At 37.8% G+C, this 21,848-nt stretch overlaps 1 protein-coding gene and 1 non-coding gene across 22 annotated transcripts in view; both read right to left on the bottom strand.

Annotated features, from left to right (window-relative positions):
• LOC127840885 (uncharacterized) overlaps nt 1-21,848 on the bottom strand; it is a 178,864-nt gene that overhangs the window by 13,614 nt on the left and 143,402 nt on the right. For 4 of the 21 annotated variants that reach the window (XM_052369320.1, XM_052369339.1, XM_052369338.1 and 1 more), the window contains one exon: nt 20,365-20,482. The exons of 6 other annotated variants lie outside the window; for them this stretch is intronic. In XM_052369320.1, the coding sequence (XP_052225280.1) occupies nt 20,365-20,482 (118 nt within the window). Of the gene's footprint in view, nt 1-3,054; nt 3,222-15,391; nt 15,539-16,074; nt 16,305-16,623; nt 16,769-17,036; nt 17,251-18,020; nt 18,192-19,269; nt 19,361-19,981; nt 20,127-20,364; nt 20,483-21,848 lie in introns of those variants that run through there. 11 more of the 21 variants (XR_008030617.1, XR_008030618.1, XM_052369334.1 and 8 more) reach the window with 11 other exon arrangements.
• Nucleotides 9,037-9,229, bottom strand: LOC127843285 (U2 spliceosomal RNA). Its single transcript, XR_008032195.1, has one exon. It is a non-coding gene; the product is annotated as a U2 spliceosomal RNA (small nuclear RNA).

Raw genomic sequence — 21,848 nt, 5'->3', positions numbered from 1 at the left:
CAACCAGATTAATGCAACTTGTTCTGTACAGTCCCCTTATGATAGTTTGTGAGTGTTCCAAGTCTGAAAGCAATAGCTATGATACTTTAGGAGTAAAGCGGCCCAAAACACAAAACTTAACAAATTTTTTAATTTTCTAAGTATAAAGGGGCCATTATTCTGTCAAAACGCCAGTCAGAGTTACATAACTTTGCCTGCACAGTCCCCTTATGATAGTAAGTAAGTGTCGCAAGTATAAAAGCAATAGCTTTGATACTTTAGGAATAAAGTGGACCTAAACACAGAACTTAACAAAATTTTCTAAGTATAAAAAGAGCACATAATTCTGTCAAAATGCACGCGAGAGTTATCTAACTTTGCCTGCCCAGTCCCCTCATGCTAGTAAGTAAGTGTACTAAGTTTGAATGCAATAGCTTTGATACTTTATGAGAAAAGTGGACCTAAACACAAAACTTAACCGGACGCTGACGCAAATGCCAAGGTGATGACAATAGCTCTTTTTTTTTTCAAAAAATAGATGAGCTAAAAATATAACTTCTAGAGTGTCAACAAGGTTTTACGGCCATATATAAGGAAAACTGCACCACCAAAACAGACTGGAACCATATTTGAACTCAGCTAAGATATCATCAGTAGAAATGTTTTCAGCAAGTTAAATGATGATTGGGCCAAAATATGGAAATTATCGTGTTCAAGTGCCTTTTCTTTAATTGATCCTAGTGACCTAGTTTTGACCATACCCTACCCATACTTGGTCAATATATCATTGGAACATATGTTCTAACCAAGTTCAATGAACATTAAGCCCTAAATGTGGCCTCTAGAGTGTACACAAGATAATGTTGATGCTTGACAACAGACAACCCACGACAAAGAATAAACAAAAGTTGTTCACAAAAGCTCACCATGAGAATGTTTTTTGTATCTTGTACTTAACAAAGGAAAGTTTCAACAAAGCACCAAAATTGTTCTATAAGGTAATCTTTTCTAGGTATGAACATTCTTGGATATATTACATCATAAAATATTTAAAAACATATGACCTGTGACATTAGTAAAATGAGTCTTATGCCATCTGTGGCCAGGGTAACTCTAAACAAACCTGCCCAGTCAAACAGTCTGATAAAGGGCTATGCTGACCCATAGTATAAAGCCAGACAAGGTTTTGTGGTTACAATAGCTCAGTGCCTTCCCCAGGAATTTGTTCAGGCGCTCCGGGGCCGACCGGGGGTGGGTTCACCCCTCCCGACGTTGATTTTTTTTTATTTAACGTGTCAATTCACGTTCTGTGGTGCGTTATAACTCAAAGAAAAACAGCGTCAAAAGACGTCATTTGGTGCGCTATGACTCTTCCAAAAAATCCCCCAGTCATTAAAAAATATATATTTTTTTATATTGTTTAATTGTTTTAAAACTTTTCCGCAAAAAATATATTTTTTTTTATATTGTTTAATTGTTTTAAAACTTTTCCGCACAGATAGTAAAATCCCGACTCGAACGATTCCCCAATACATCCGTTTCAACCCGACACTATTACTGTATACTTACTATTTTTCAAGTTTCTTTTTATTACCCGATAATCCCGTTTATTCCGTTTTTATCAATCTCTTTCTGGTAAATATTTACGATAAGAGCTTTCAGTTATTTCTTTAACACAAACCTTGCCATTTTTTAATGACTATTTATAGATTTGATGAAATATTGCCTCTGAATATGCGTCAATCCCCTGACCTGTTGTGTGCTTGTTAAAACGCTCAATACACGCCATTTGTATGCAATAGACGCGACGTTGTACATGCTGCATAATTTTCGCGCTCTTTTTAATTGAGAAAAAGATTCGACACAGAATAAATTTGCACTGCTAATTTGAAGCAAAAATATTTAACGTTGCGGTAACATTTACATTCGGAAGTGTGTTTCGGATTAAAAACGCGTTAACATCGACTTACGGTAATGGGTTTCGGATTACAAATTTAATTATTCCCATTTGAGATTTCAACAAATATTAGCCGTTGCGTTATAAATTCAACAATAATTTGTTTACACACTTTACATGTCGAATAAATGTTTTGACGGAATTCTGCATGAAATTCACGTTGTCCACGAGGATCACGGCCGGTTGCCATCATCAGTCTTCTAACTATCGATTATCGGACGAAACATTTACAAGTGTGCGTAATTAATTCAACGAAAATTTGTTAAAGCGCATTACGTGTCGAATAAATGTCAGAAAAACATGGTGAATCAGTTCTATAAATGGACATGTTGAAATATACATGTACTGGAATTAAATAAATTGTTATCACATAATTGTAACCGGGAGTCATTTGCACAACTTACTCGCTATAATAATTAATTGTTTACCACTTGCAATTAATTTCTCGTATTAATTATGAGTCATAGGTAACACTTGTTTACAGTAAAAAGGTGTGATGATGATGCCCGAAACCGTCTTTAATGTTCTGTACTGTACTAATTACCGGTTTTATATTACTCAAATGGTACAACTTCTTGCTAATCTAGCTGCGATAAACTCTTACTTCATGCCCGACGTCAATAAAAACTAATGGTCGATAGTTAACCCCGCCCTCATAAGCATTCGCGTAACCGATTGGACGATGAACTTCACAGTTTGACGACTGGAAAGTTACCAGATACATCCTTGTCAGCATTTAAATGACCGTGTAATGTGGCTAGAATAATCGATACGCGCGTCATGCTATTCTCTTATCAGTGGATTATCCATTACCCCATGTGGTGTTTATCGCGATTACTTGTGAAAGTAGGTACCGAGTGCTCTTTTAAAACAGGGAATATTGATACACTGATAGGGAAACCTTGATTTTTTTGGACAATCTCCACTTTCTTTTACTGAAGAATACACTGATCGGAAAATTTCAAGCGCCCCGGGGACTCTGGTTTCGAAATTCAAGAGCCCCGGCAAGGGGCGCTTAAATGGCCTGGGGAAGACCCTGTAGCTGGAACTATGATGGCTGCATATGGCATAAGGCACATTTTTGCATGACGTGGCTTATATTAGGTCACAATTCATACCGCTCCAGGAGTATTTTGTGGTACAGGTTCTTCAGTGTAGAGATCTTGCGGTATTCTGTGTACCAGGTCTGGTAGCACTGCTGCAGCACCTTGCGGTTCTGTTTGTAGCGGAAGGATCTCTCCCGGGGGATCAGCGCCCGCTCCTCCTCCGTGATCGTCGTCCAGAGGTGGAGGATCTTGTGAGCCTGATGACTCTCCTGTGTCTATTGGAACAAAATGGTTAAACCCTTTTATGCCTAGTGGACTCTCCCATCCTTCTAAATTGGATAAATTTATTTCCAAAATTAGGGATGTCTAGTATATTTATTTCTATATTTAGAATATTTCTTACAGAAATTCCTTTAAGCAAACAGCGCAGACCCTGATGAGACGCCGCATCATGCAGCGTCTCATCTGGGTCTACGCTGTTTGCCAAGGCCTTTTTTCTAGATGCTAGGCACAAACCAGTTTAACCCTTTTCCCACTCAGAAGCAAAGTGAAAATGGCTATTTGCAAACAGCATAAAACCAGAGCAGCCTGCGAGTAACTCACAGTCTGTTCAGGTTTTATGCTGTTTGCTGCTCATCAATATCTAAGGGTTGGAAACGAACCGTTAAAAACTTGAATCTATTAATAAAGGTGCTGGTCATTAATTAAATTTACCTTTCTTAGGGACTTCTGAGTAAAAAATACCTATCTAAGTGGAAAAGGGTTAACCATTTGTCACTCAGATAATTCCTTTGAAAAATGTTGTTTCTTTGTAAAATAACAACAGAACAGACAGACACGCACAAACACTACCCACAGAATGATAGTGTGTGACTGTCTAATGCACCTTTAGGGGAATACAAATCAAGACTGGAAAAATGCTCCAAACAGCGATCCAATAGAATTATCAGTACATCCGTGTTTGTTTAACTGCAGCTATATACACAGAATGTTCCCATCATGCTCTCTTATGAACCTACCTTGCTTCTGTGGCAATACTCGAGCAGTTTGGTACTGAACGGCGTGACCCATGGCAGGAGTTCTGGAGCCCTTTTGTCGTGCATGGTGCTAACAAGGTGCTTCCAGTCTTTGGTCCTGGTGTAAAAGAGCCATCAAGGTAAGGATTGAAGTGTTCACAGAACTGGATTATGCCGTTTGTGTAGCTACGCAAGCTTGCCTAGCTTAATCCACTGATATCAAGTATGATCAACTGTTGTTCAAAGTACACCATGCACTGGTTCAACCAAAGTTTTTAAGGACTCTCAATATTCCTTAAGTAGCATACGCAATCAAGACGATTTAACAAAGTTTAAACTCAAATCAAATCTAATCCTCGCACACTCGATCAGACCGGCGGATGAGAGAATTGACTGGGTTTTCGTTAACATTTGAATTTTTGAAAAAAAAGTCGTTGGAACATCCTGGGCTCCACTTTTTGAAAGTTTGACATGTTTGTGTCTACGTACCAAATACTCCGTGCAGTTGTATTCACCTGGTAAATGGTCATTTAACATGTTGGTGTGCATTATACATTGATACAAAGCTATTCTGACTGCTAATTTGCGAGAAATTCATTGTGTCTTTCCTCAATCGGCCATATTTGGCGCGCGCTTGATGTTGTTGTTGTTGTACTACTATGTTGAAAGGGCTGTTGTCGACATAGCGAATAGCTCGTATGAGGGGCATTTGATGGCACTGATTTTTTAGAAGAGCAAAAATATAAGCCAAATGATCTAGTGCGTTGTTATTTGTGTATTTATTTTATGTATGTGATATGTTACTTTGTTAATTTGCGTGCGTATGTGAGCAAAGTGATGTAATTGCGGATTGCGCCAGTAAAGTGAAACTGAAAGGGGCATCAGGCTCGTGAAAGCAAAAGGAAAGTAGAAGTGGATGTGGAAAGTAGTTCGAAGCGGATTTCGTATTGTGTTTTGAGTGATTTGTTATTGAGCGGTGATGATTAGCGCAAGAGATAAATGCATGTATGCTTGTGTTAACTGTAATGTAGCGTCGCTGCACTTGCGAAGAGACACAGAGTTGCTGCGTATGCGGACTATGTTGTGGGCATGCGCGTATGTCTGGTTAATTATGGTAATTTTCACATTTTGCGGGTGATTCCGGAAATAGTTATGGTAATTTTCACATTTTGCGGTGAAAACACACTAAGATATTTGCTTCACGTGGTGATTGTCGAAAGTAGTGCCTATTTGTAGCGAGTTCTCTTTCTCTTCTGGATGAAAAGCCATTTCGCGATCGCGCCCATTCCTTTAGTGGTTATCAACTGTTTCCTAAGTGTGTCTGCAACATGTATTTCATTGGCGGCGACGTTGACAGACGAGAGTTTGTGGTGCATTTATTGAAGTGAAGGGATTTTGTCGAAATCTCACTGCCGAATCCCCGAGTTCGCTCGCTTGCATTTGGGCGAATGGGATTTTCTTAGAAGCTGCGTGATATACGTTTTTGATTGCATCTTTCGGAATAAGATCGATTGATCTTTAAAACTGATACCAGCCTTGCACACTCTGATGCAAAGAAAAGGCAGGACCATAAACGTCGGCCGTTCCATATTTGGGAATTAGATGCAGTGTCAACTAAGTAATAACTGCGTAAATATACTCTTGACCAGTCAGGCAACCCCAAATCGTATACTGACCGAAGCCGCATACAGTTTGAGGCTGCCTGGGTGGTCACTATTGGGTTTTCTCATTTACCCAGAGTGTACTGAACATTTTGTCCTGGGTATCAATCAGTGTATAATCAACGATTTTAATAGCAATCAATGTCGGTTGCTCTTCTAAGTGATAGTATGGGCATCTAACAGTGTATAGGTGTCTATCGCAACCGTTGTTCATTTTTGGTGTTTTCACTTCATACACATGTATATTTGTTAATGCAGCATCAACATACTAAAACAACATCCCGGAAAGTGAAAAATAATGCATTTGAATATCAACCGTACTTTGTGAATCTCAATAAAGTTTTAGTGCAGATTCGTTCATACGACACAAAGACTCTCTTTTGTTTTACGGATCATTTCGGCTTAGAGGACTGGGCGAGTCATGTAAAATATCGAATATAATTTATAATTTTTTTTTATAAACAACCGGTAGCAAGATGAGTTGCAGATACTTGGTCTGTTACCACATTTTAACTAACTCTTTTGACCAGTTAATTCTTTTCAGCTCAATTCATCAGTGAAAAATGCCCATAATATCACTTTAAAGAACACACTGATAATGTCGTCGTCAGAGATTCGAAACTAACGACCGCGTTGTAGAACATCGGGCCAAGACTCACCCATGGAAACCATTCGGCAAACCTATTTTGCTTTTCGAGTTTAAACTCGAAACACCTGCATTAGATATGAGTCGCATAATGTGCGTAAAGCGTCGTCCCAAATTAGCGTGTGCGTTAAGCCATGTTTCCTATCATGCGACCCTCGTATATCTATATATCAGCTGTCAAGAAATCCTTATCAGTAAGTACTGCATCAGCACAATTCATTTGAAAGACAAAATGAGCCTCGCTCTGGGAAAACACATGTTCATGTCCTTTCAGCGCAGTGGTTGGTATACACGCTTCTCACCAAGGCGATCCGGCTTCAATCCCAGACTCAGTTGTTGGCATGATGCGAGTGATTTAGTTTCTTAACTATATTGTAAACGTTTGTTTTATAATGCAGAACTGTTGGATAGAATTAAGAACATGATATTGAAGCGATAGATGCGGAATTTTATGTCCGTAACATTTAAAACATAAATAAATAATTTATCTATTAAAAAAACAAAAAACGTTGAAATAAAATAAACAGATGGTTAATTCTATATGCCTACGACCACGCTGATCACGAATTCGTTGGAATTTTTAAGATATCTACAGCCGTTCAAACGTTATCAATTTTTTAAAAATAAATAAAAAAATACATATGTATCATATAATGAAAAAAAAAATAAAAAAAATTGTTTTTAATAAAACATAAACAGTTTATAGTGTTGTTTAAAAGTTTGAAAAAAAAATGAAAAAAAAAGAAAAAAGAAAAAAGTTATAATCAAAACATATTTTGCATTAAGCACCCTTTTCATAGACCGTCCCATTTACGTGCACAATTGAAATACGCTCGCTCGCTCTCTCGTTCGCTCCATCGAAATCAAACAATAAGATAGTGAAATCTATATGAATTTGACTCGCTGAGTCCGAATCCGTTGTTAATTTTCCGATATCTTGATCCGAAAAAGAATTATTGAGTTTAAATGGTAAAATTCGATAAGAATGCAGAACACTTTTAACAGAAGCTTAAAATCCAGTATACCTTGAAATCCAGTGAAATAAAACAATCAGATAGTCCAGTCGATGTGATTTTGTCTACCTGAACCCGATTCCGGTGCTACTTTTCCGATATATTGAACCGTTAAAGAATTATTGATGTTAAATGGTGCCGTTCGATAAGAATGCAGCAACATTACTACTCAAAATCAACGAAAATTTCGTACACTATTTCGTAAAATAAACTTAATCAATTAAAAATCAGTGTTCCTTGTGGCAATTGGGTATGGTAAAATAGATGTCTGTAGATACCAAAATCCTCGTTTTTATTATTGTTTTGCATATTTAATTCCATTTTAATTTCCCGCAACGATATCTATTCATACGACACATGAACACTAACATGGTGTTCGTGTGTCGTATGAATAGATATATTCGCGGGAATAATGCCTTAATAGAAAAGAATACATTTTAAATAGATGCATACTAATCACTCATTTACTCACTCAGTCAGTCACTCGCTCAATCACTCACTCCCTCACTTACAGCTAGTCACTCACTCAGTCAGTCACTCAATCACACAGTCACTCACTCAGTCCATCAGTCATTTAGTTTCTCGGATCAAGATTTTGGTATTAATTATCGGATACAGTTAGCCCTTAAATAATAGTGTAAGTTCGTTCGCACTTTTGTGTTTGAAAAGTCTTTTCGCTTAGCTCAAGGCAATATTGATAACAACAAGTGAGTGTCTGTAGTATAAATACACTGATGTGTGTATTAATTTTCATATTTTCAGTATAACCATGTCGAGTGTCGAAATAATTATTAGACATTGTCAGTCGCTATAAAATGTTGTCAGTCATTATTTGGCGCTGTCAGTCTTTGTTGTCAACCAGTATTAGGCGTTGTCAGTCGCTATAACACGTTGTCAGTCATTATTAGGCGCTGTCAGTCGCTACAGTACGTGGTCAGTCGTTATGAGGCGTTGTCATTTATTATGAGGCATGATCAGTCATTATTTCAGTCATAATAAGGCGTGATCAGTTGCTATGAGAGATAATCAGTCGTTTTTGGTCAGTCATTATATCCATTTATATTCGTGTAGTGCACCGATTGTAAAAATGCATGCATATAGGGTCAGTGTACTCATTTACCTTACTTTACAGTGACTGTCTGGTTAGCGCAGTTGTTAGTATACGCGCTCATCACCAAGGCGGGTTCAATCCGAGCTTCCGGCGTACGTACGTATGTGAACTCGGTTATTGGCGCTATAACGGACAAGTGAGGTTCGCCCCGGGTTTTTTTCCCCACTGCACAAGACCGCGCTGAAATTGACTATCTTCCAGTTTTAACTAACCAGCAAATTTGCGATAATACTTCGTTCCAACTTTCGTCAGTCTAAAAAAGTGTATTACACAAGAATGCCGGAACACACTCCGGATCCTTACCTAACGCAGCCTCGGAAGAACGTATTTTCTCTATTGCTTTGGTCACATTGTACTGCCAAACATTTTCTGCAGACAACGTTCACACAATAATTTCGTTACGTGATTTTCTTATGAACGAACGCGATACGCGATAGGAGTGCCTACCTGCTACAACGGACGGTCACACGAGCGAATCAACGGTGCGTGTTTGTCTCATCGGCTGCCCGCAAGCAGATTACCACGTGTCCGGAGGAAACCGCTGTTCCTGCTTGACTCAACGCTCGGCGCGCTGCCTGTAACGTTCAGTGGTTTATTATTGGTTTTGGTTAAGTGGGCCGATCCCGGAGGTACTGCAATACCGGGCCAACCCGTGACGAGAGCGGAGCAAGCCCCTGACATCTCATCTGTGTCCAAAAATCAGTTTAATATCGAGGGCCCCCAATGGGGAACGTATCAGATATTAAGCTGATAAGAACAGATACTACACTTTGATCTTAGCCAAAAGGCCGAGAAGCGATACCGTCGTCATTCCTGGAAATACATCTTCCAATATGAAGGTGGTTGCTGTGATAGAAAATGATATCCTTGACACAGGCCCGGATCTAGAACGATTGAATCCATCGATCTGGTTTGCCTTTGATAGTGCGGATTATAGAATCTTATACTCTCGGGACCTACGGTCCCTCTAAAATGGCCACCTGGTGACACAGAATGTTCGCTTCGCGAACTACCGTCTTCGGCCTTCGGCCTCGGGACAACATCAGAAGCGTCATCGGTAGAAGCATATTTAAGCGTAAATCGCTCATTGCCTGCGTATTCGGTGCGGAATACAGCACAAACCAAACAAAAACCACACAATAAAACCATTTGTTAAATTAGTATTGTCAATAATGATCGAAGCCATTAGATTAACTTTAAAACCGAATAACATATTTATAAATATTATACTATTTACATGGTTACAAACATACAGCCCAGGGACCCAGAGGGTCAATAGCTGGGAGTTGAATAATTGCAACTAATTATGCCCCCCTTCGAAGAAGAGGGGGTATATTGCTTTGCACATGTCGGTCTGTCGGTCGGTCTGTCAGTCGGTCCGTCCACCAGGTGGTTTCCGGATGATAACTCAAGAACGCTTGGGCCTAGGATCATGAAACTTCATAGGTACATTGATCATGACTCGCAGATGAGCCCTATTTATTATGAGGTCACTAGGTCAAAGGTCAAGGTCACGGTGACCCGGAATAGTAAAATAGTTTCCGGATGATAACTCAAGAACGCTTAGGCCTAGGATCATGAAACTTCATAGGTACATTGATCATGACTTGCAGATGACCCCTATTGATTTTGAGGTCACTAGGTCAAAGGTCAAGGTGACCCGAAATAGTAAAATGGTTTCCGGATGACAACTCAAGAACGCATACGCCTAGGATCATGAAACTTCATAGGTAGATAGATCATGACTCGCAGATGACCCCTATTGATTTTGAGATCAGTGGGTCAAGGTGACCCGAAATAGTAAAATGGTTTCCGGATGATAACTCAAGAACACATATGCCTAGGATCACGAAACTTCATGGGTAGATTGATCATGACTCGCAGATGACCCCTATTGATTTTGAGGTCACTATGTCAAGGTCACGGTGACCCGAAATAGTTAAATGGTTTCTGGATGATAACTCAAGAACGCTTACGCCTAGGAGCATGAAACTTCATAGGTACATTAATCATGACTCGCAGATGACCCATATTGATTTTCAGGTCACTAGGTCAAAGGTCAAGGTGACTCGAAACAGTAAATTGTTTCCGGATGATAACTCAAGAACGCTTTTGCCTAGGATCATGACACTTCATAGGTACATTGATCATGACTCGCAGATGACCCCTATTGATTTTCAACTCACTAGGTCAAAGGTCAAGGTCACAGTGACAAAAAACGTATTCACACAAAGGCTGCCACTACAACGGACAGCCCATATGGGGGACATGCATGTTTTACAAACAGCCCTTGTTCTAATATTAGTTTTTAAAAAGGTTTTGGTAATGAAACTTAAAACCAATTGCTTTATTATAATGGTCACATGGCAAAATCCGCACATTTAAGAAGAGCCGAGATGTCTTTAAGAATGTCACATTCTTACTTTATATTGAGCAACATGTAAACATGGTTACATCTGTGCATGGATATTCATATTTTGTGTGTGCTAGTTCAAATGACTGATACTCGAAGTCCAGAGCACAATATTTATAGGTAACAGAAAGTTAATTATCTTTTGTTTCATTCCTATCACATTGAATCACACGTTAATTACAAAACAACTACAAGCAACATATAATAGATAATATAAATTTATTTGGCGTTTTGAAGAGTTTGGTATGAAATATCACAGACATGTGTATAATACTTGTGAAAAGTAAAAAAACATGTGGTTAAAAAGTTACGATTTAAAAGCAATAAAACTAAGCCACAAACAATATATTCCAACAATCTTTTGAGGTTTTTAGTAGTATCAAATCAGTTCTTGACATAAAACAGCGCTTAATAACAAACATCATAATAATATTATTTCCATATTGAGCGGTATGTTCTTGTAAGCATAGCTTTTTAAAATGTTTATGTATTGATGCATGAATTTTATTGATATTAGTTAAAAAAACTTGCACATCAATTGGTTTAATTATCTTAGAAGAAAGAACAAGAGGCCCATGAGGGCCTGAATCGCTCTACTGGCTGGAATCTATAGAGCTCAAGCCCTTGATAGTATGAACAATCTGAGTAAGTTTTAAATAAACAGACCCAAAATGGGAAATTTATCGCATAAACAAGAAGAAACGTAAAATTTAAACTTAAAATGGCTCCTTTTAAACAATAAGTTAGACAAATTTTCTTCACTCTCAATGGGGTTCTGGCCCTTGATGATATAAAACATCCGTTGAAGTTTCAAAAGGATAGAACCTTATATGTAAACAAACAAGAAATGTGTTTGTCGGAAACACTATGTCCCCTTCTGCGCCGCTTTGATTGGTTTTTGTTGACCTTTAACCTTGAAGGATGACCTTGACCTTTCACCACTCAAAATGTGCAGCTCCATGAGATACACATGCATGCCAAATATGAAGTTGCTATCTTCAATATTGCAAAAGTTATGGCAAAATGTTAAAGATTTTCATTTTTTCTCAAATTCAAGGGGAGATAATTCTGGACTTATAACTCCAATATTGCTCATTTTCAATAGGATTTGACTCATCATTCAGATAAAGGCACTGTGCAAGTTGGGAAATGATTGGATGAAAACTGTGGACTTAATTGCGTAAACAAGCCTTATTTCACAATTTTCTCAAATTCAAGGGGAGATAATTCTGGACCTTTTACTCTGATGTAACCCATTTTCAATAGAGTTCGAGTCCTCATTAATATAAAGACACTGAACAAGTTTGAAAAGAATCGCATGAAAACTGTGGACTTTATCGCGTAAACAAGAAAAAGTCTAACGCACGCACGGACAGACGACGGAAACCACGCCATGACATAAGCTCTTCAGGCCTTTTGCCAGTAGAGCTTAAAATCAAAATAAATAAATGTAGGGTTGCATTAAGATGTATAGTTGCAACAAGAAAAGTAAATACATGTATGATGCAAATGTTGATAATTCAGTACTGAAAAAAACACAAATGTACTTACCACATATCAGAATAAATACTCGAACAACAAAATCAAATAACAATACGGGCTTTTGTATTTACCCATTTAAAAACAAAGCAATAAATACAGGACATTTAAAATGTGCGAAGTGAAATATTAACAATTGACTAGCTTCAGATCTATTAAAAACAAACAGTTCTATACCTAACAAACATATAAGTTCACTGCAAAACGTGCAGATTCAGATAATTTTCCACAAAACAAACAGTACTTTCTCAGCACCCAATTCACAAACTTTACAAAGTTTGAAAATACAGAAATGTTGGTGTTGAGTGTGTGGTGCATTAAAAACATAAATGCTAAGTATATACAACAGTTTTACACCCAACTTTCTTAAAGAACAGTTTACAGTTTAACATTCGATTTACAACACATTCAAACTATACATTTTCTAAATGCATACTAGTTTTTAAACCAGATTCAAGACATCAAGAGATAAATACAACCCTTCCTTTCTACATTTCACACTTCCAATTCAGGCAAGAGAGTAAAAATATATATTTCCATTATATATTTTATACATACTTTTAAATAGCACTCTTGATGTTGAGCACAGACAGTTAAAAGTTTTATTTTAGTTGAGCTGAATGAACAAAATTAAACATGAAACTAGTGTGACTGAACTAACGCTAATATTTAACACTCAACTTTCATAATGGACTGCAACTTTGGCTAAATAGCAATTTAAGGCACATGTAGCATATACTGGTTGAGGATGAAACAGCTTGGACAGTGTGGGATATATAAAAGTCACAAAACATTGGTAAAGCAAATAATTAGCAATTATCTTAAGACAATATGAACAATAATTTACTTATTTTGACCAAGGCACTATCTGTCTTAAAGCAAGCGAAACACACATCATTAATATCTCTTTATCTAAACAATAAGAATACACTAACAAAGTATCAAACTCCTAGCTGCCTTATGTTTGTGTAAACTTTCATAGGAATCTGTAACATTTACAATAATATCAACACTGTTATTGAAAAGAAATCTTAAAAAATAATTATTGAAAAAGCCCATCCCTATGGTATTCTAGTATATAGAGCCCCTTCTTTTGTTACTCGGGAAACTCAGCTTGCTGTTCTCCGCAGCACTCGTGGGAGAGTTCCTGGCACTCAGCGAGGGCAGGCGTGACCCCCGGGCAGGTCTAGCCTGAACCCTTCCAGTTGGGTTGCCGTTGGTTTCGTGGGTGTCATAATAATCCTCGGTGGGTGTTGTGGGTGAGCTAGTCCCTGCTACGGGCATGTTGAATGCGGGAGATACCGGCAGTGGGATCAAAGATATCTTGCGTGTCTGATGCTTTTTGCAAAGGTTCTTCCATGACACAAATACCATGGTCATTTGCTGTTTCTTGTCAAACGCTTCCACTTTGCGGATGGCTTTGTATCTCACAAACTCCAGATGCCAGCGTCTCCAAGCTTCTGAGAGCAGTTTCTCATTGTACTGAATAATGGAAAATAATCATCTTGATTACCATCTGTATTTCATACATGATTATACTATGCTTTTTAACTGTCGACCTTTAATGGAAGTTGAGAATCATTAAAAGAAGTGTGTTACACAAAAAGGCTGCTCCCAAATGTAAATACAATATATGTAATGTATAATTTCTAAGTTTGCTATACTTCAAAACAGCTTTAGTGCAATCAAAAACTCAAACAATTTTGTTAATGAAGATCACTAAAAAAATTGAAGAATTTCTTTATAAAATTAATAAATCTTGTGACTATCACAATACGATCTATAACCCTTTGCATGCTGGGAAATTTGTCGTCTGCTAAAATGTCGTCTGCAGAATTTCTAAAATTAGCATTTATTCGATTTTTTTTCAAAAAATACTATCAGAATAGCAAACAGTTTGGATCCTGATGAGACGCCACGTTTTGTGGCGTCTCATCTGGATCCAAACTGTTTGCAAATGCCTTTAAAATTTGGTTCCAGCGCTGAAAGGGATAATCATAAAACTTAAAAAAAGAATGATATTAAGATATCAAGCCTGTATTGAAAAACATTAAATGTGCATGCAATATAAATATAACTTGTATAAGATTACAACTTCACATGACGTGTTATAATTATAAATATCACTAAAATAAGCTGTTTTGATGCCAAAATGCACAATAACAAAGACCTCCATTTACAAAGACTGGAAAAACATCACTTAAATGTCATCATAACAAACATGTTAAGAGCTACAAGTCAAACTACCGGTAGGTTTAAAAAGGAGGGTCACCATAGCAACCCTATACATACCAAGCACTTTGCAGTAAAGACCATGTCCACCTTGTGTTTCCAGACCAGGGCATACTTGTTACAGAGTTTCTGGCGCCTTCTCTTTGCATGTCTAGTGGCTAGAACCTCGTTGTACCAACTTCGATACGCTTTATTGCTATAAAAGAATTTTATATGTTGATAAACAAATCTTACGGACTAAAATGTATTTTATAAAACATCAGGGGCTGTTTCATCAATGGCTGAAGCCCAGTTTATTGTAGTTGCAGTTTTAAAATGTTCTCACTTGCTCCAATTACATCATTTCATTAGAATGTTTTGTATTATGGCTGATTGTGAAGAATAATGAATATAAAGTCTAGACAGTTTATGTTTGAGACCTGAAAAACATAAGAAAGGATGAAAGAGTATATTGCCTTATGTCTCCCATTTTAAATCATAGGGACAATCTGGGCAATAAAAAAATCAATTTCACAATTCCAGTTACCCTCACTACTAGTTAACCCTTGCCCACTCAGAAACAAAGTGAAAATGACATTGCAAACAGCATAAAACCAGAACAGCCCGCGAGTAACTCACAGTCTGTTCAGGTTTTATGTTGTTTGCTGCTCATCAGTGTCTTGGGTTCGTAAAAGTAGCCTTTAAAACTTGAATCTAGTAAGGACTTATATCAAATGTAACTTTCTAATGTATCTAAGTGGTCAAGGATTAAACAAAGATAGAACTTTATTTAGTACCACAGCTGTTTGTTGTAGAACCTCAGAGCACGTTCAGTCTGCCTTGCCGTATGTTCACGCTCCTGTCGTCGCCTAGCAACAAACTGGCGCCACCTGGTGGCCGTTCTCTTGGCAAGGGCGTGCTCATGATACTCGTCAGCAATCACAATCTGTAACCATATGATTTGAAAAAGTGTTGCTAAGCAATCTGTAAGCAAGGAATTGAAATAGTGTTGCTAAGCGTTATCAAATCGCATTCCAAACAGCCAAAGAAAGCTCTTTCAACCTGCAGCATGGTTGCAGCAAGTTTGATATAATTAAGTCAACATAACTTGACATTTCCTGGTGCAATTTCGCTCATTAGTATCGAACATTGACCTATATATATCATGACCAGATTCATTTTCAAGAAGTTTTGTAAAAATTGGATGAAATCTAGTTGATATGTGGGAAATTGGAAGTTGTACACTGTCTGACATGAGCAAACCAAAAACCACCATCTTTGGGGACATGAATACATGAGCTTTGTTATTGGAAAATCAGAATTAATGCATGTGTGTAGAGTATTGTTTTGGGGGCCACACTTTCATGGAATTGTTTGTTTAAAGGAAGTCTCTTAAAATAACAATCAGTGTTGGCGGAAAGTGTTGTTCTGCAAGCTTAGCATTAAACCATTTTTTCTAGAACAATTCTGGTATGTACCAACCTTAAGCCTGAAGTCCCAGTGTGCCAGAGCCTGTCTCATGAGCAGCATATTCTTCTCATGGATCACACGTCCTGCCATCTCACCCAACTCCACGCAGTAGTCATACCGTGTCTTCACCAGGTACCAGTGGTCGCTGAAGAATTCGCTCGTTACGTTTCCGTGTGAATGTCTTCTCTAGGCGCCGAAGATTGTTCTTCTTGCGCGTGTAAAGCAGCCAGGATTTGAACACACTATAAGAATTTACAGTAATTACTATTACATTCATATCTGTCAGTATTTTGATACTTAATTACCATTCTGCTATTTTGATATAAAACATTTATTTGGACATTAATTTTATTGACCATAAAATAAAATGCACATATGGTCTTACATCGAATACTTGTGTAGCGACCATGTTATTTACATTTTGTATTGTTCAAACACAAGCCCAAAATTATTGCAGACCAGATGAAAAGCTCTGAGGCTCTATATTACTTTTATGAGCAAATATAATAAATAACTTAAAAAAAAAATACGTACAGGAAAAAAACTAAGAAATGTATTTACTTGAGCTGTATTTTGAGGTTGGCATGACCACGGATGGACTTTCTCGCCTTGGCAACATTGAACCAATACAGGAAGTAGGCTTGCTGGATGTGGAAGGATTTCCTCGACTGATAGGCCACCAGGCTTTCACGTCTCACTCTGCAACCTGATATACACAGAGGAATACACAGAGGAGGTAAACTGGCAAGAGTTAACAAATGAAACTCTTATACATGGATAATGAAATACCCACTCTGATTTGCAGAACAACAGGTCAAAAATCAAAGGGGAATGCAATATTAAATGTCTCTAAACAATCGCACATACTGAAACTTTGCTGCATGTAGGGGAGCAAAATGTTTGATAAATATTTGTTGTTAAATCACTGTAAATTATGAGTTTATTTCCTTACATTCACCAACGATTGTCAATACCTTGTGCAGCCAGTTTCCAGTTCTGTAGCAGGGTGGTGACCAGCCGCATGTTGAACACACGCTCTGCTTGCAAGCACATCAACTGTGACCTCCAGGTCTCCAGGCAGTTGCCTAGCAACATCAGCTGTTTCCTGCCCACATACTCATTCAGCTGCTGGTAGCGCTCCTGGTTTCTGCAGTGAGCTTGTGTCCACTTTGTGAAAAGCAAGCGAACCTGAAACATGTGTCATGGTGGACCAATCACATTTGAAACATGTGTCTTGGTGGACCAATCACATTTGAAACATGTGTCATAGTGGACCAATCACATTTGAATTTGAGCCTTTCTCTGGGAAAACTGGGCTTAATGCATGTGCATAAAGTCTCATCCCAGATTAGCTCGTGCAGTCTTCCTCCATTTTATGCTTATAAACATTTTCAGAAAGTTTGGAGATTGTAAAATACAAACTATTTGAGTTAATCCTTTGCATGCTGGGAAATTTGTTGTCTGCTAAAATGTCGTCTGCTGAATGTATAAAATTAGCATTTTCTTCGATTTTTTTTCCAAAGAATACTATCAGAATAGCAAACAGTTTGGATCCTGATGAGACGCCACCGTCTGTGGTGTCTCATCTGGATCCAAACTGTTTGCAAAGACCTTCAAAATTCGGTTCCAGCACTGAAAGAGTTAAAGAGTTGAAATAAAAAAGAGCGGATGGACTGATAGACAGACATTGTGAACACTTTATGCCTTACCCCAGACATAACAAATTACACAATTTGAAAGTTAAATGATAATCTTTGATTCAGAAATTGTATCCATAAAACAGTTTAACACTTTTTCCTTTAAATTTAATTACCAAAACAATAAGTGGTAAAAATATTCTAGAACCAAGAGGAAATTTGCTATATACATTCTACAATTTCAAAACTATATTGGGCGTTAAATATTGGTTTACCGAGATAAAAGGACCCCAAATACTTAAAGGTTACCAAACAACATACCTTTTGCAACTGTAAGTGTTTTCTGAGTTGCCTTCCCCTGGTGGCCTGGGCTAGGTGGCGCCAGTGAGTGACAATCCTCAACACTCGTTTCTCCACAGTGCGTCTGTGAGCTGCGTGTAAAGCCAGTCGATCACGGTATCGGGACTGCCACTGGGTGAACACACGCTTGGCCTGGAAAAAGCAGGTTTTGAAATAAGGATTCCATAGCTTTATAAAACAAGAGCTGTGTTTTTGAATCACAATGCCCCCTACTTGCCGCTTTGAAGCCATATATTTGACCTTTGACCTTGAAGGATGACCTTGACCTTTCACCACTCAAAATGTGCAGCTCCATGAGATACACATGCATGCCAAATATCAAGTTGCTATCTTCAATATTGCAAAAGTTATGACCAATGTTAAAGTTTTGGGACAGAATGACAGACAGAATGACAGACAGACAGACAGGCCAAAAACAATATACCCCTGATCATTTGATCTGGGGACATAAAAAAGCCATGTGTGTTGTGTTTTTATGATTTCTAAATATTTCCATTTTCATTTATAATAGTGTTTGTTGCTATGACTACCGGTAAAGCACCTTCAAACAACTGCACTGGCTGATTAGGGCTTCACTTAACACGCTTGAATGCTTTATGCCTAGTTCTATTACAAAATGCCTCATATTGATTTCAGTTTGATTAGGAAGAAAGTAATAGAATATTTTTTTGTTAGAGCAACCTATTGCTACGTATTGAAGACTTGCTGATAACAATCCCAAGAACATGAGAACAGGATATAAAAGATCACAAAAATACAAGTATGCAATTAACAATACAAGAATACAAAATTGCAATTCAAGATTGTGAAAGTAATATCGTGACCTCGAATTGTAATTGCATGTGATGGCATGTGATATTGCCTGTTCAGGTCCAGATTTAGCTCACATTAAATATGGGCTGTGCATTGTGAAAAGGGGTTTATTGCATGTTCATCAAGTGTCGTCCCAGATTAGCCTGTGCAGTCTGCAGGCACGGCACTTTACGCTTGTATTATATTTTGTGTTTAAAGAAAGTATCTTCTTAGCAATAATCAAGTTTAGGCGGAAAGTGTTGTCCTTGATAAGCCTGTGCAGACTGCACAGGCTAATCTGGGATGACACTTTACGCACATGATTTAAACCCCTTTTTCGCAAAGCACGGCCCATATGTAATGAAACTATCAGTTAGATTCTAGTAGATTTTAGTATGTCAACACAGTATGTACCCACCAGTGCTGTGCATGATACCAGCTGACACTGAAGCTGTTTCTCCCGCATGTCCCTCTGCCATATCGCCACACAGTGCCACGAGTAGAGCACCCTGCACAGGAAATTAACATTGAGCCTTGTTCTGAGAAAACTGGGCTTAATGCTTGTGCGTAAAGTGTCATCACAGGCTAATCAAGGACGACACTTTCCACTTTTATGTTATTTTTAGTTTCAATGAAGTCCCTCCTTACTGAAAATCAAGTTTAGGCGGAAAGTGTTGTCCCTGATAAGCCTGTGCGGACTGCACAGGCTTATCTGGGAAGACACTTTACGCACATTCATTAAGCCCATTTTTCTCAGAACAAGGCTCAATTACAATATAGATACTTTTTTTTCCGAAACATTATTTAACCCTTTACCACTTAGATACATATTTTGACGCATTTATAGCCCCACACAAAGTTAAATTTACTTAGATACCTTTATTATTTAATTCAAGTTTTAAAGACTTCATTTCCAACTCAGAGTTACTGATGAGCAGCAGACAGCATAAAACCTGAACAGACTGGGTGTTACTGGCAGGCTGTTTGGTTTTTTGCTGGTTGCAAAAGTCATTTTCACTTTGCTTCGTATCCATGGGGAAAAGGCTTTACATCAATAGAAATGACGTGATGTAATTAAGAAACAGTATTTCCTAAAACAATGAAAAATGTTTGCATGTTATTGCTCCTACCTCACAACCAGTCGGTTGTCATGCCAACGGTTGACCCTTGCAAGTTTTTTGTGCTCTGACTTCCAGGTGTGGAACATCTTTCTTACAGTGGCTCTCTGTCTCTTAGCGATAAGGTGGGCAGAAACCATCTTGTGATGGTGATGGTCTGAATTGCAATAGGTAAAATGTACTTATTAATGGCAGTTTGTTATCATTTTATCACCACCTGTGGACCATATGGTTTCATAAATAATAAATGTGTGTATTAAAAAGAGTAGGAGAAAGCTGAGGACAAGTCTTTGTCTACTGACTGACAGATTAACAAAAAGACGTCACTAGTGATTCCAGTGTACCCCCTCTACTACGAAATGAAAGGAGTATAAATATTCCTCCCCCAACCCTACCTCTGGCCCATGTGGCCCAGGACTGGAAGATGATTCCCATGTAGTTGTGCCAGGTCTCTGTGTACCGCCGCTCCACTTCTGTCCTCTGCGTGTACCGCAAACACCACATCTTGAACACCTGGAGACAACACAATTACAACATTAGAGCATCGTTTTGTAAAAACTGTGATTAATGCACTTGCTTTAAGGTTCTTCCCAGATTAAATAATCAGGGAAAACAATTTCCGCTTTTATGGATTTTTTTTTATTTTAAGAAAGTCTCTTTTAAATAAAATTCCAGTTGAGGCAGAAAGTGTCAACCCTTATCTGGTACAACACTGTAGGCACATGCATTGAGCCCAGATTTCTCTAACAAGGCTCATGAGAAAGTATGTTTGGATTTTGTTTGCAGATATTTCATGGGAGTCAGTTGACAAAAAAAAAACGGTACAAGAGTTCTACTGGAATCAGCGGTAGAGGGGAATGGTGGAATACTTTTTTTCACTAACAATCCCCAAACCGCAAGCTATTTGTCTCAGCCTGTTAAAAAAAGCAATTCAGTCTATTTTGTATGAAAAACATTTGAACAACAATTCGTCTGTTTATCAAAAGGGAAACTAAAGTTTGGCCTCAATCCAGTTTGTATATTTTATCTTAGCAATATAGTACATTTTTATTTTAACTTAAGATTGTGAAATCTTTGATTTTTTCAATGTTAAACAACTTACAAACTTTTTGGTTTTCGAACCACACATATTAAAAAGTTTACTTTTTGCTTTTGGGCTTTTGAACAATAATGTGAAATCATATGGTATTTAAACCTGACACAAGTGCTCGTGTTTACATTTGTTCATTCACCATCAAATAAAGTAAAAAAAAGTCACAGAAATTACGACAATGTTAGTTCATAAAAGGTTCACGGACCAAGTGATATTTCTTGTTTTGTTCAGATTACACTTTAGGTGTACTCTGGGAAATCCGGACTTGTTGCGTCTACTAAAAGTGTTGTTCCAGATTAGCCTTTGCAGTCTGCACATGCAGGCTCAGCTAAGACAACACTTACTGCTTTAATGGCATTGTCCATACTTTACACACATGCATTATATCAGATCCCCTATTATGGCATTGTCCATACTTTACACACATGCATTATATCAGATCCACTTTTATGGCATTGTCCATACTTTACACACATGCATTATATCAGATCCCCTTTTATGGCATTGTCCATACTTTACACACATGCATTATATCAGATCCACTTTTATGGAATTGTCTATACTTTACACACATGCATTATATCAGATCCCCTTTTATGGAATCGTCCATACTTTACACACATGCATTATATCAGATCCCCTTTTATGGCATTGTCCATACTTTACACACATGCATTATATAAGATCCACTTTTATGGAATTGTCCCATACTTTACAAACATGCATTATATCAGATCCACTTTTATGGAATTGTCCATACTTTACACACATGCATTATATAAGATC

Source organism: Dreissena polymorpha, chromosome 8 (genome assembly GCF_020536995.1).
Source record: "Dreissena polymorpha isolate Duluth1 chromosome 8, UMN_Dpol_1.0, whole genome shotgun sequence".
NCBI lineage: Eukaryota > Metazoa > Mollusca > Bivalvia > Myida > Dreissenidae > Dreissena > Dreissena polymorpha.
This window is presented reverse-complemented; position numbering and strand designations above follow the sequence as displayed.